Source organism: Bactrocera latifrons, unplaced genomic scaffold, assembly GCF_001853355.1.
Source record: "Bactrocera latifrons isolate USDA-ARS-PBARC rearing strain unplaced genomic scaffold, ASM185335v1 scaffold_907, whole genome shotgun sequence".
Classification (NCBI taxonomy): Eukaryota; Metazoa; Arthropoda; class Insecta; order Diptera; family Tephritidae; genus Bactrocera; species Bactrocera latifrons.
The window spans coordinates 5,893-19,192 of record NW_017537609.1 but is presented as its reverse complement, the minus strand read 5'-3'; the positions used below and the strand labels follow the sequence as shown (position 1 = coordinate 19,192).

The window sequence follows — 13,300 nt, the reverse complement described above, 5'->3', positions numbered from 1 at the left end:
ATTTGGTTTTGTTAAAATTTTTTATATTTTTTATTTAATATTGTTTTTTACCCACCCACCATTGACCTCATCTATCCTTCTCCCCTTGTCCTCAAGGAAAGAACGTTCCGCCTACTCAGGACACAGAGCAAACTGAAAATGGTAAGCGGAAAACTTCTCAAGATACGCCACCAAATACCTGCAAGTCAGGTAATAAAAGTTTAGTTGTAATACCGCGGAAAAAGGCAATTTTTATCTCAAGAATATCACAGTCGATGACTTAAAGAGTTATATCTCGTCGAAATTAAAAACAGTCGACCCAGACATCCGTTAATTTAATTTCAAATACAACAAGGGTATTTGCTCGTTTAAAATCGAAATATCCTTTGACAATTTTCAATTGGTACTTGACAACTCATTCTGGCCGTCTGGGGTCTTTGTGCGCGTTTTCGAGCACAACCGTGATAAGCCCCCTGTAGTTGTCACTAAAATGCCAAGAAAACCCGTTGATACAAAAAACTTATTCACAATAATTCGCTGAATTATTATTTATCAAAATGTTAGAGGTCTTAATACAAAACTCACTGATCTGTATATAAATAGTATTAATTGTAACTTTAAAATCATTGCTTTCACAGCAACTTGGCTAAAGCACCACATTTCTGATAATGAACAGCGAATTCGATATCTTTAGATATGACCGACTAAACAGAAAATGAGATGTTGTCTTGTTTGCTGTTCATTCTTCAATTCCATCTGAAGAAGTCGATGTTCCGCATGCAGACTTAATAGAATTTAAGAGCATTCGAATTTACGTTAATAGTGCCCATATCTACTTAACTTTATCTTACATACCGCCTCATTCGTATATATGCAGCATGCTTCTTTAATAAATAATTTTCTCAATGGTTAATAACACGGATTCCATAATGCTTTTGGGAGATTTCAATTTACCGTGTATATCATGGAAATCTATTGATGATTACATCATTACAGTTAGTCGCCTATGTTATAGTGAGTCTGAATTGAGAATCTTAGATGAAATGTCGGAGTTGGGTCTTAACCAAATTAGTTTAATTTCAAACAAGTTTGATAAGTTCTTAAATCTGGTTTACGTTGATAACGCTTCAATGCTCTCTGTTGTCCGATGTGATCCTTTGGTTCTGCCAGAGCACTCGTATCATCCTGGTTTGGAAATTAATATCTAAATCTCAGCCAAATTTGCTCATAATAATACACAACACCTTTGTCTCGGTTCAACTCTGCGAAAGCTAATAAGAAGATTAATTTCGAACTTTCTAAAGCAACTTGGCCAGATTACAGTGGCAATATTGAACTTAGTGCTTCCCATTTTAATGAACCTATTTTAAATTAAAATATGGTCTGAAGTGTGTGGTTACTTAAAGAATGAATTATGTAAACTAAAAAATAGAAAATCTCGTGCTTTTAAACTTTTTATAAAAACTGGTTTATTATTCAAAATATTCTAAGTTGCGTCGACAATTTGCTGAACTTAACAAAATATGTTATGAATTATATAAAGCTTACAATAATATATGGCAGTTCTTACAAATAAACTTTTCTGGATTTATTACAGGCAAATTTAGAGATAATACTTTCAATATCTACTTCTTTGAGCAAGTCATGTTCTATATTCAACAAAGTGAGATGATTAAGACATTTTTTGACCATCGTACTCCTTAATTCATTTTCAATACGTTTTAATGTAAAAAGGGAACGAGAAATAAGTAAATTCGCAAAGCTAAGCTTCTAAGTTTGTTAACCACGATTATTTTATTATTTAATAAAAGTTTATAATATTGCTGTTCCAGAAGCTCCTGATTCTTGCTGTCAATAACATTAACCACATCTGTTTTCAGCAGCTCTGCGAACTACACTAATTCGCCGCCTAGGCTGTTCTCCAAATCATCTCCATAAGCACTGATCATACTAGAGGACTTTTCCAAACTCTCTTCTGTTATAAGAGATTTTAGCTACCGGAATACATCAAAAACACTAGTAATTCTGTGTCTTGATAAATTTCGGAATCGATCACATATCCATCGAATGTGCATAAAGACCAAACCAATACCCAAATCGTATGGGCTTACCGTTTCATATTTTCATCATGTGATAGATTTTGGGTGGCATGGAAATTTTGTAAAGATATTTGCTTTTAGAAGATCTATGAGCAGTTACCTAAATATTTAATTAATATGGGTTTGATAAGATATATATTTAAATACTTATTTATTTGCAGGTCGCAAATATTCAAGTATGTGATTATATGAACATGTAACCAAAGGCAATCATACATAGGCAAAGGCATGCGGGGAGATGTAATGGTGTTTGTTTTTATGATTGAAGGGAGTTTGTCTGTTGAAAGTGCGCTTGCGTTCATGAATGAAAATGTTGTGCTTGTGAGTTTTTCTATAAATTTGGGCATCGACTACTTGGCTGCCATATTGACTTGCGACGCTGCTGATGCTATTTGAGGCGATTGTTATTTTTGGTTTTGTAGAATAATAGTTGTAGTTTTTATTTGCATGTGTACGCATATGTGTATGTAGGTTTGTGTATACATTATTTTTTCGGCAATGTTATACTCACATATGTACATATAGAGCAGTGTGCGCACATTATATTACTGATGAACGATACTCAGGGAAATTGTGGAATCTGATAGTTGTCGGGATAAGAATTGATACTAATCAAAGAAAGTAGTAGGTGTCATGAATTAAGATATTATTGGTTTGATATTCGAAACCGAATTTGTATAGGTTTTGGGTGTCACGGAAACCAATTTTATCGGTCTTTCTATCAGAAACAAAGCAAGAAGATAGACGCTCATTATTCATTCCTTCCGATTTAAGGAATGTGCTTGATGATTGGTAAGTTTTATACAACATTTCATAATGAACTATATTTCATAATAATGATCTGAACTAATTACTTTAATTTTCCTTGAAGAAACAATTGTTGATTTCATGTTTCTTTGCAAAACCAGGATTGCCGTATACGCATTTTATTAAAAAAAAATGTTTCAAACTTAGACTTTTTTAGAGCTGAATACCAGCACAAGATAATTTACCGCAGGGGGGCGTGAAAATGGCAATCATCAATGCCTGAAGTTAATAAAACAAAACTTGACGAATATATTGATGACATTTACAATAAAGTGGGAGAATGTAAGTTAACACTTAATAGTTAAATATCCTATTATTGTTCCACATGTATACATGACTTCTGGACTTTATCTGTATCAAAGCAAGATTAATCACAGTTGTTTATGAAGCGCTTATTCGACATGTCGTTATACAAACTACATAGTTGTGTTGAAAGCGGTAGTAGCATCTATACAAGTTGGTGAAGAAATTTGCAAATCTTTTTATACTCTCGCAACAAAGTTGCTAAAGAGAGTATTTTAGTTTTGTTTACATAACGGTTGTTTGTAAGTCCTAAAACTAAAAGAGTTAAATATAGGGTTATATATACCAAAGTGATCAGGGTGACGACTAGAGTTGAAATTCGGATGTCTTTCTGTCCGTCCGTGCAAGCTGTAACTTGAGTAAAAATTGAGATATCGTGATGAAGCTTGGTACACGTATTTCTTGGCTCCATAAGAAGGTTAAGTTCGAAGATGGGCAAAATTGGCCTACTGCCACGCCCATAAAATGGCGAAAACCGAAAACCTATAAAGTGTCATAACTAAGCCATAAATAAAGATATTAAAATGAAATTTGGCACAAAGGATCGCATTAGGGAGTGGCATATTTGGACGGAATTTTTTCGGAAGAAATCGGATAATAACCACGCCCACCTCCCATACAAAGGTTATGTTGAAAATCACTAAACGTGCGTTAACCGATTAACAAAAAACGTCAAAAACACTAAATTTTACGGAAGAAATGGCAGAAGGAAGCTGCACCCAGGCTTTTTTTTAAATTGAAAATGGGCGTTGCGTCGCCCACTTATGGACCAAAAACCATATCTCAGGAACTACTTTACCGATTTCAATGAAATTCGGTTCATAGTATTTCTTAACACCCTGATGACATGTACGAAATATGGGTTAAATCGGTTTACAACCATGCCTTCTTCCAATATAACGCTATTTTGAATTCCATCTGAATATATTATACATTCTTCTCTGTATAATATATCCTTTAGGAAAAAATGATGATAGCTCAATAAAACTTTACATAAATACGGTATTTGATGTGAGAGTATAAAATGTTCGGTGACATCCGAACTTAGCCTTTCCTTACTTGTTATACTTGGGTACTCACCCAGCCAGCTGAAGCGCAGCAGATATTCGAGACAAAAAGTTAATAAATTTGTAGATTAAACTGTTTAGTGTTTCCAAACTTGGATTACATATGGCAAAAGTTTATTTATTTATTTATTTATTAACGCACTCAGCAATTATACATAGATCTTTTTCATTTACATGTTGAGTATTAGGAGAGAAATTTTCGAAGAATAACAATACTTTGAAGAAAAGAAAATAATAACAAATGTTAGAATTAGTTAAGATCAGAATCAGAAAACTGTAAGCAATATCACTTCTTTATTTATGTATTTATTTATTTATCAGAATATCAGGTAAGAATTAAACGTTCACCGTCACTTTTAATTTTTTCTGCAGACATGTCGAAAACATCCGTACGGTCAGCATACTCATTAATTACATTCGCGATCCTATAGGTCGGTGCACGAGTGTTGTATCTCGATCTAACTATTGGTACTTGAATAACTCTTGACTTCCCCAAGTTTACTTTGTACTTAACGAACTCAAATATTTAAACCAACTCTGGTACATCCTAATGTCCATTAATGATATTAGCTCCCGTGCAGAAAGTTAGGTATTTTCTTCTATTGGCCAGTGTGGGATTACTAGGTTCTAGTGCATCAATTGCACCTCTTGAGTCTTTACTCATATTGTGACGATATTTTAAATGTCTGTTAAAATTTTTTTGTACTGACTCCAATTAATCAATTTGATAATTATAGATTGGGTCCCAGACTACACATCCATACTCCAATACTGGCCTCACTAGTGCATTGAACAGACCAATCAGCGTACTACCATTCTCAAAATCTTTACTTGTTCTCAGCAGGCTACGTAGGATCTTTTTGGCTTTGGCTACATTATTATTTGTGTGACCAACAAATATGAGTTTACTGTCTATATGTACTCCAAGATCTGTTATTGACTCTACTTGTTTAACTATATCATTACCCATATAATAAAGGTGTTGATTAACTTCAGATTTACGGCTATATTTAATGATTGCACATTTTCCCACGTTAAGCTTCAATTTATTAAACTCACACCATCTCACCATCTTGTTTATATCCTCTTGAAGTGCATACGTGTCGCCGATGTTCTCAATGCACCTATAGATTTTCAAATCATCAGCGAAGAGTGAGTACCGAGACGTAAATTCCGCTCCAATATCATTAACAAAGATACAGAACAGTAGAGGCCCTAACTGTGACCCTTGTGGTACAGCCGATTTCACCTTGAACTCTCTAGAGATGGAGTCACGGAGTCTTCTTCCACTCAAATACGATTCAAACCACTCATATATACAACCCGTGATACCATATTTCTTCAGCTTTAGCAATAGGCCATATATCAACTTTTCAAACAGCTTAGATAATGCGGATTGAATGCCGACTTGTCTGTAGTTACTCACGTCGATCTTTCTTCCAGGCTTAAATATAGGTATTACGTATGCACCTTTCCAGCAATTGGGAAAAATTCCAAATTTTAATGATTTGTCTAACAGAAAGCTCAGTGGTTCACACAAACCCACAGCACATTCTCTTAGAAAGAAGTTCTAATTACCATCTGCGCCTGGGCCTTTTCTAGGATCAAGAGCTAACATCCTTTTCAATAATTCATCAAAGGTGATTTCAAGATCTTCCAAGCTGCTATTACAATTTTTCAGCTGCTCCAATGAGTATGTGCTGTCCTCTTGTTGTAATGTGTCCACTTTCTGATAAATACTGCTAAAGAAATCCGTAGACAAGTCACATACCCTATCAGCACCTTCTGCCTTGATGTCATTTCACTCCATACTAGACGGTGTTCCTTTGGCTGTCCTTTTTTTATTCCTATAAATTTCCACAAATATACTGGGTCAGATTTAATCTTCTCCTCAGCGCCTTCGGTAAAGTTTTTATAGCATTGACTACATAACCTTTTACATTCTTTTCTCAGTTTCCTAAAAATTTCATAGTCCAAGTAACTTCCAGAGCACTTATAACTGTGATGCGCTGTCCTTTTCAATTTAATCTTGTGAACTAGAAGTCTACTAAACCAACAAGGATAATTGTAATCCTTTCTTACCGAGTGCGGCACATAGTTATTAATCCCTTCAGAAATGATTCCGTAAAAGTGCTCTACCATACTATCCATATCCTTCAATTCGTACATAGGAATCCAGTTAGTTTGAAGAAAAAAATTATTTAGAGCATCGTATCCGGTTTTTTTGAAGTCCAAGTATTCCACCGTTTTCTGTGTGATAGTCTCATGTAATGTTACTTCAATCCCAATAGTGAGATGGTACTTGTCCTCTGGAACCATACTAGCTATTCTATTGGCAAAAAAATCACAATTAGTAAAGCATTAATCCAGAAATTTACCGACAGAAATACAGATCTTAATAATTTGAGTCAAACCCAGTAGAGAATACTTCTCAATCACCGAACCCGCTTGCTCTGATTCTCCAATAAATTCTTCTTCACCTCCAGTCCTGATCCGTTTAGTGTCCGGAAGGTTGTAGTCACCAAGAAGCATGATTTTACAACCAGGATATCTATTCACTATATTTATTGAGTCCTGTATGTGTTTAGCATACACATTGCAGTCTCCATTCGGTGGAATATAAACACATCCTACAATCAAATCCTCATTCTTAAGTTTAATCTTTACAAATAACTGCTCAATGCCCTGGTGAACAACATTAATTAAACCAGCCTGAAATATTCGTTTCACTGCTATAAACATTCCTCCTCCACGACGTTTCGTAATGTCCTCACGGTCTTTCCTAAATAACTGATACGTGTTGTTTATAACCTCCCCGTCTTTTATACTATCGTTCAACCATGATTCAGTAACACACACACAACCTCCGGATCACTAGACGCAGATATTGTATAAAATTGACTCAGCTTAGTGCGTAAGCCCCTGACATTCTGATAAACAATAGTGATATTTGTTATTTCTCCTCCGATGTTAGGATTCTTGGCCGAAAATTTACATTTTTATCGATAAACGGCTCCTCAAATTTGTACCTAATGACCAGATTTTTTTCTCCTTTCTCTTCTCTCACTTTCAACTCACTGTGCAATTTCTTTATCTTTTCTCTCTGGGCTAATGTCAAATCCTGTTTTAGCTTGACCGACTTATCTTTAAGTTTCGTTGTCAATATCTTTCTAGCATATAGCTTTAGACGGAAGTGCGATTTTCACTGGACGAATCTTGTCCTTTGCTACTTTACCAATTCTATTGATTTCGATATCATCCATCTCAATACCACAATCATCTGGTATTAGTTGAACGAGTTTTGTTTTATCATCCAACTGACTTTCCGCGCCAGTATTCTTGTCTGATTCTTTAAAGTTGTACCCGATGATGCTGGATTCCTTACTTTTCCGTTCCTCCGCTTCTCTGAATGCTCCTTGCATGTCTATTTCAAAACCGTTTTTTTCTAGCGTAGAGACCCGTTTACCCAGATCATTCAGTCTTTGACTTATTTTCATATACATCTTTATCCGTTTCTCTAGCCTTTTTTAGTTCAGTAATTTCCTCTTCCATAACAGTAACACTTGTCTTTAATTCTCTAATTTCCATACGCAAAGGTTCCACATGTTTTGCAAACTTTTGATCCAATAATTTATCTAAGCGTTCTAATATTTTATTCATACCTGGAGCATCACTATAACCCTCACCGGCGTCGTTTTCCGACTCCGGGACAACGAAGCTAGCTTCCAATTCGCATCTGCCACAGTTTCATTTATTTACATTAGCATGTTTAAACTTCTGGTAAAAAAATTCAAACTCATTTTTATCTAGGCCACTGCAGCTTATATGATAGTGGTATTTTTACAATTAATACCGCTCGAACTTCTAATGTTTCCTTTAATTACGCTATTACACTCATCACAAACACGTTTATTCGGCGCCATGGTTGCCATCCATAGTTATCTATTTTAATTGAAGCTAAAAGGCAAAAAGTGGTGTGCACGATTTAAAAGTGGTAATTTTGACTTAATAGATTAGGAACGTCCTGGGAGGCCTTACTTGACAAAGATTCCTACAAATATAAGAAACCCTCACAGAACCTTTGGGAGTTACTCAGGCAGACATATTAAAACGTGTAAATGCTGTTTGAACGCAATAGAAATAACTCATTTTTACGTGTTTGTGACTGGTGATGCAGAATGGATCCATTACGGCAACCACAAACTCATAGGTGAAACTTGACCAATCAGCCAAAATCGAATGTCTTCGATTTATTTAAATTCTTTATTGGCGAAGACAGCGCTTACGCGATTATAGCCGAGTTAACCACAGTGCGCCAAACGTTTCTTCTTTTCGCTACGTAGCGCCAATTGGATTTTCCAAGGGAAGCCAGGTCCTTTTCCACCTAGTCTTTCCAATGGAGGGAGGTCTTCCTCTTCTCTGCTTCCCTCGACGGGTACTGCGTCGAATACTTTCAGAGCTGGAGTGTTTTCGTCCATTCGGATAACATGACCTAGCCAGCGTAGCCGCTGTCTTTTAAATTATTCAATACTAACAGTTCTAAATGAGTTAAAAAAAATATTGTAAAATTAGCTTACAAATTGTGTAAATATTAAGAATAAATAAATTGATGTATATAGTACTGTAAATTATACAATGTATAAAAATATAAATCTTATATAGTATTATAATATAAAAATGAAACGCTTGGAACCTCGGATCGGGCATGGGATACTTTCTATTCTTTTATGTTAGAAGTCACAGTAATTCATATATAAAAAAAATTATATTTCAAAACATAAACATGTGTCAATATTCATGTTAGAATCATTTCAATATTTTTGTATTTTATAAATACAAAACAACATTACACAGCTAATGGGACGGTACTTCGGTTTTTGTTTACATACACATATACATATGTGGAGTCATAATTTGAGATGAGTGCATAATAGCTGGCAAATATTCCTGAAGCATTTCACAAAACAATACAATAGGGGTATTATCTTGCTGTTGCAAAACACTGTTCACGAATTTCAGATTTTTCCCTTTAGTGCAACGGCAGAACAACAAACATACGCAGAAAATTATTTGCAATGGCTGTAGAATATGTCAGACCAAAATATAATGTTAGTTTTCGTGCAGTGACATGTAAAAATCGATTTTATAATTTCTACTTAAATTATAAAGATTTGTTGCAGTTTTTTGTTAAGATTGAAAACGGATTGAGCGCCAATTCACAATGGTCATTCTCAATAAATTAACCGAATCAGCCGGGAATGGATGCTCTCTTGACCTTGCATATTTCGGTATAGAATTTTTGCATTTTGTGTCATCCTTGAATCTTGCCAGATCAAGAGAATTCCCCTAATATTCAAAAGGAACGATCAAGTCTGTGTTTTCTTACGTCTATTATCTGGGTGAGTTGCCGATTTTGCAATTACCTTCGGTGAATGCTGAACAAAACATTAACATATGACTAGATATAAGGTGTGAACACTCTTCTGCACTACCCCTTCACTGTTATTCACTATAGCAGGGATCATGCACACATATATATGTACATATGCAGATGCAGAGACTGTGAAAATGTTGTTACATCATACATGTTCATGTATGTGCTATTCCTTTAGTGCTTCCGGAAAGTAAAAGAATAAATGGAATGCTTAGGTATAGCAGGATGTAGTCATGTGTAGAAGTTCAACAAGTGAGAAAAGTTCTCTGATCGCCATTCACTTGGGAGAGGCCAGAATCATTTATTTTGCATATTGCTCAAGTAGCTAACGACTTTCGGTCTTTGACCAAGTATCCTCTGGGAAGGACATCCGTTTGAAGGCGAGCTAAAGTGAGAAGGCGAAACATCCCCTGCATAGGGTTGTGCGCTGTGTTTGGGACCCGCCACGTAAAAAGCACTACCAATGAACAAACCAGTAAACAGTCTCGGATGAGAGGCCCCCTTTTGAAGTCGACCATGGCAAACGACATAAGGACTACGATTTGATTGCATGCATCTGGAATGTCCGGTCCCTTAATTGGGAAGGGGCCGCTGCACAGCTGATTGATGTCCTCGTTAGAGTGAAGGCTAACATCACCGCCGTCCAAGAAAATGAACGCCAAGCCACAATCCCTAAAAAAAAAGCGAATTTCTTCGCTGATTTTCGCTCACGCCCTGACAGAAGAGAAGGACGATATGACTAAAGATTCTTGGAGCGCACCTATAAGAGCTGGCCGATATCAAAATCGTGTTTGGCGACTTTAACGCCGGGGTGGGCAAAGAAGGTATCTTTGGCAGTACGGTTGATAAATTCAGCCTCCACGACGAAGCATCCCCAAATTCATCGAAGCTGATCGACTTCACTTGGGCCCGAAATATGGTTATCTGTAGCACTAGATTCCACCTGTCTGTCTTCGGATCGAAAAACCACCAACCATTTCGATAATGTTGTGATAGACGGAAAACACGTCTCCAGTGTTTTAGATGTGGGTGCGCTCCGAGGTCTTAACATCGAATCACTACCTCGTTGCAGCCAAGATTCGCACCTGCCTCTGTGCTGGAAAAACACACGCCAACAAACACAAGGAAGATTCGACGTCGAGAAGCTGCAATCACAACAGACAACCGAACTACTTGCGCTCCTGATCTCTGAGAGCACTCGCCAAAATCTCGGCATAAGGGAACTGTGGCACAGCATTTTAAGTTCCTTACGAACAGCTGCAACCAAAAACATTGTTTTTCGGAAAATGCAAAAGAACAACTGGTACGATGGATTGCCGGCCAAGCTATTCAAACACGGCAGCAAAGAAATGATGAGGAGCATGCATCAGCCTCTTTGTAGAATATGGTCGGATCAAAGCATGCCCTGCGATTGGAATTTAAGTGATTATGCCCGCCGTCAACACACTGATTAGACCTTATAAGTGTGGTTTTAGATATGGCAAATCAACAACTGACCAGAAATTAACCATGCGGCAAACCTTGGAAAAGACCCCTAAAAAAAGGATCGACACGCGGGTCAGTGCGAAGCCAAAGCGGTCATCCAATTTACGTTCGAGATTCTTAAATGCTAGCTGTAGTGAAATCAATAAAACGCTTTCGAACATATATGTAACTCGAAACAATCACAAAACCTTTTCCGTGGTTTAATAATCTCGAAAATCACAACATCAAAGTGGAAATGTGGAGAATTTTTCTTAGCGAATATGATTATGATATAACCTATGATAATTCGTGTGGTGGAGCACGGTGCTCGTTCGTTCCGTAGATGTGGTTGGCCGTGGGGAAACGGTCGGCGCAAAGTTATTCCACAAATGTTAAATAAAAAATAAAAGGTTTCTTATAATAAATATATTTTACAAACAATAAATTGGACAAACACTTACCACGTCTGAATCGGTGAGCGGTCGCGAAAGAAGAGAGCGCACAACTTTTAGTTATGATTTAGTTGCGCGCGAATTAAAAACTTCGAAAAAAGTTCGAATAAGAGGAAAAGAAAAGATTGCTCTGCCGATACAGACGTGGCAAAAGAAATTGGGCGGGAGCGGCGTCAACATTCTCCCCGCCTTGCAGTATTACTGCAAATGCAGTTTACAATAGGTTACTTAAAACTAACTTAACTAACTGGCTCCTGCACTTCCTCTTCCACGTCTTCTTTGCAGATGGGGTGGCCGACGAGACAAATCGAGTCAAGCTCGGTCCGGCAAATGCCGCTGAGATGAATTGAATCTCAGTCGGTCATTGCCATGCCACCAATTTGCATAGAAGTCACCAGAGTTAACTCCCTCTATTTGATAATACGGCGTGCACCTGCTTGACGACGAACGTCTCGTCCACGCCTTCGCTTAGGATAAGGTGGCCGATGAGACGAATCAAGTCTCGTTCGGTCCGGACAATGTCGCTGAGACGAATCGAGTCTCAGTCGATCGTTGCCATACCGCCAATCCGAAAGGAAGTTACCAGCACCCCGAAGTCGGCGAGACGACTCGAGTCTGGCTTGATATTGGGCGTGTGGTATGCGGGAGAAGCATCATGGTCATGGTCAGAGCTTTGCATGTTACCGTCATGAACTGAGGTGGGCTGATTGTATACAATTCTGTTGGTCGAGCTGTTCCTGCTGCTGTTGTTGCTGTTGTTAGACCCCATGGCCAATGTGGAAGAGCCGTTCGAGGTGGCTGCTTCGTTCAGAATGCTAGCCAAGTGATGTGATGGTGTTGATGTCGGTGTTGGGGACTGTTGTGGTGGCTGATGCAGCTTTCGTTGCTGGATTTGCAGCGGTTGATGCTGAAGTTGTTGCTGTTGCGCTGTCACCGTTGGGCTGGACGCCATGGGTGACGAAATGTGCGCTGGAGACATAGACGGCTGCCTTATCGGCAGCTGTGCTTCACGCTGCGTTGACTGCTGCCGTTGTTGTTGTTGATGCTGTTGTAGTAATGGCTGTTGCTGCGGTTGCGTTTGCGACTGAGGCTGCGACTGTGACTGAATCGCTGTCTGCGTTTGTGTTAGGATCTGGGTAGGCGTTGATGTCGGCAGTGGCTGTGACTCCAATTGTGAAATTTGTTGTTGTTGTAGTATTGAATTGTAACTAGCTGGTGCCTCTTGTGTCACCGTTAACATTGTAGCAAACGGATCGCCTATCAATTGGTGGTTGTACTTCTGTTGATATGGTTGATGCATTTGTTGTTGAGGCGTTGTTGGATGATGTTGTGGTAATTGTGGCTGATGTCTTTTCGACTGCTGTTGCCGTATAGTCTGTTGATGGGGCGATTGTTGTGCCTGTTGTGTAAATATGAAATTAGTATAATTTTGACTACAAAAATGGTTTTGTGTTTGTTGTTGCGTTATTATTGAATTTTCTGCCTCACCTTTGCCATTTATCTTCGTTTCTTCGAAGGGAACGGAACCTGTTAAAATCTAACCGAACACTGTACGTTGTCCAACGAGGGATCCGAAGATTTTCGATTTTACCCCATTTAGAATGATTTTCGGGTAAAGATCCGCTCCAATCAACAACTCAACCTTTTGACTCGTATAGAAATTATTATCCGCTAAGGGGATATTGGGTAACCTTT

The 13,300-nt window shown here is 37.7% G+C and overlaps 1 protein-coding gene across 1 annotated transcript; it reads right to left on the bottom strand.

Moving 5' to 3' along the window:
- Nucleotides 1–7,726: 7,726 nt before the first annotated feature.
- On the bottom strand, nucleotides 7,727–13,102 carry LOC108977526 (putative mediator of RNA polymerase II transcription subunit 26). Its single transcript, XM_018947241.1, has 3 exons — nucleotides 13,094–13,102; nucleotides 12,226–13,004; nucleotides 7,727–7,991 (listed from the first exon to the last, which is right to left on the bottom strand). The coding sequence occupies exons 1-3, from the start codon at nucleotides 13,100–13,102 to the stop codon at nucleotides 7,727–7,729; spliced, it is 1,053 nt and encodes a 350-aa protein (XP_018802786.1).
- Between the last annotated feature and the right edge of the window lie 198 nt (nucleotides 13,103–13,300).

Excerpts from the sequence above, each read along its gene's own strand:
- LOC108977526 (XM_018947241.1), bottom strand. Across the intron at positions 7,992-12,225 it reads TACCACACGCCCAATATCAA|ATGCGAATTGGAAGCTAGCT; the intron begins GCCAGACTCGAG and ends AAACTGTGGCAG.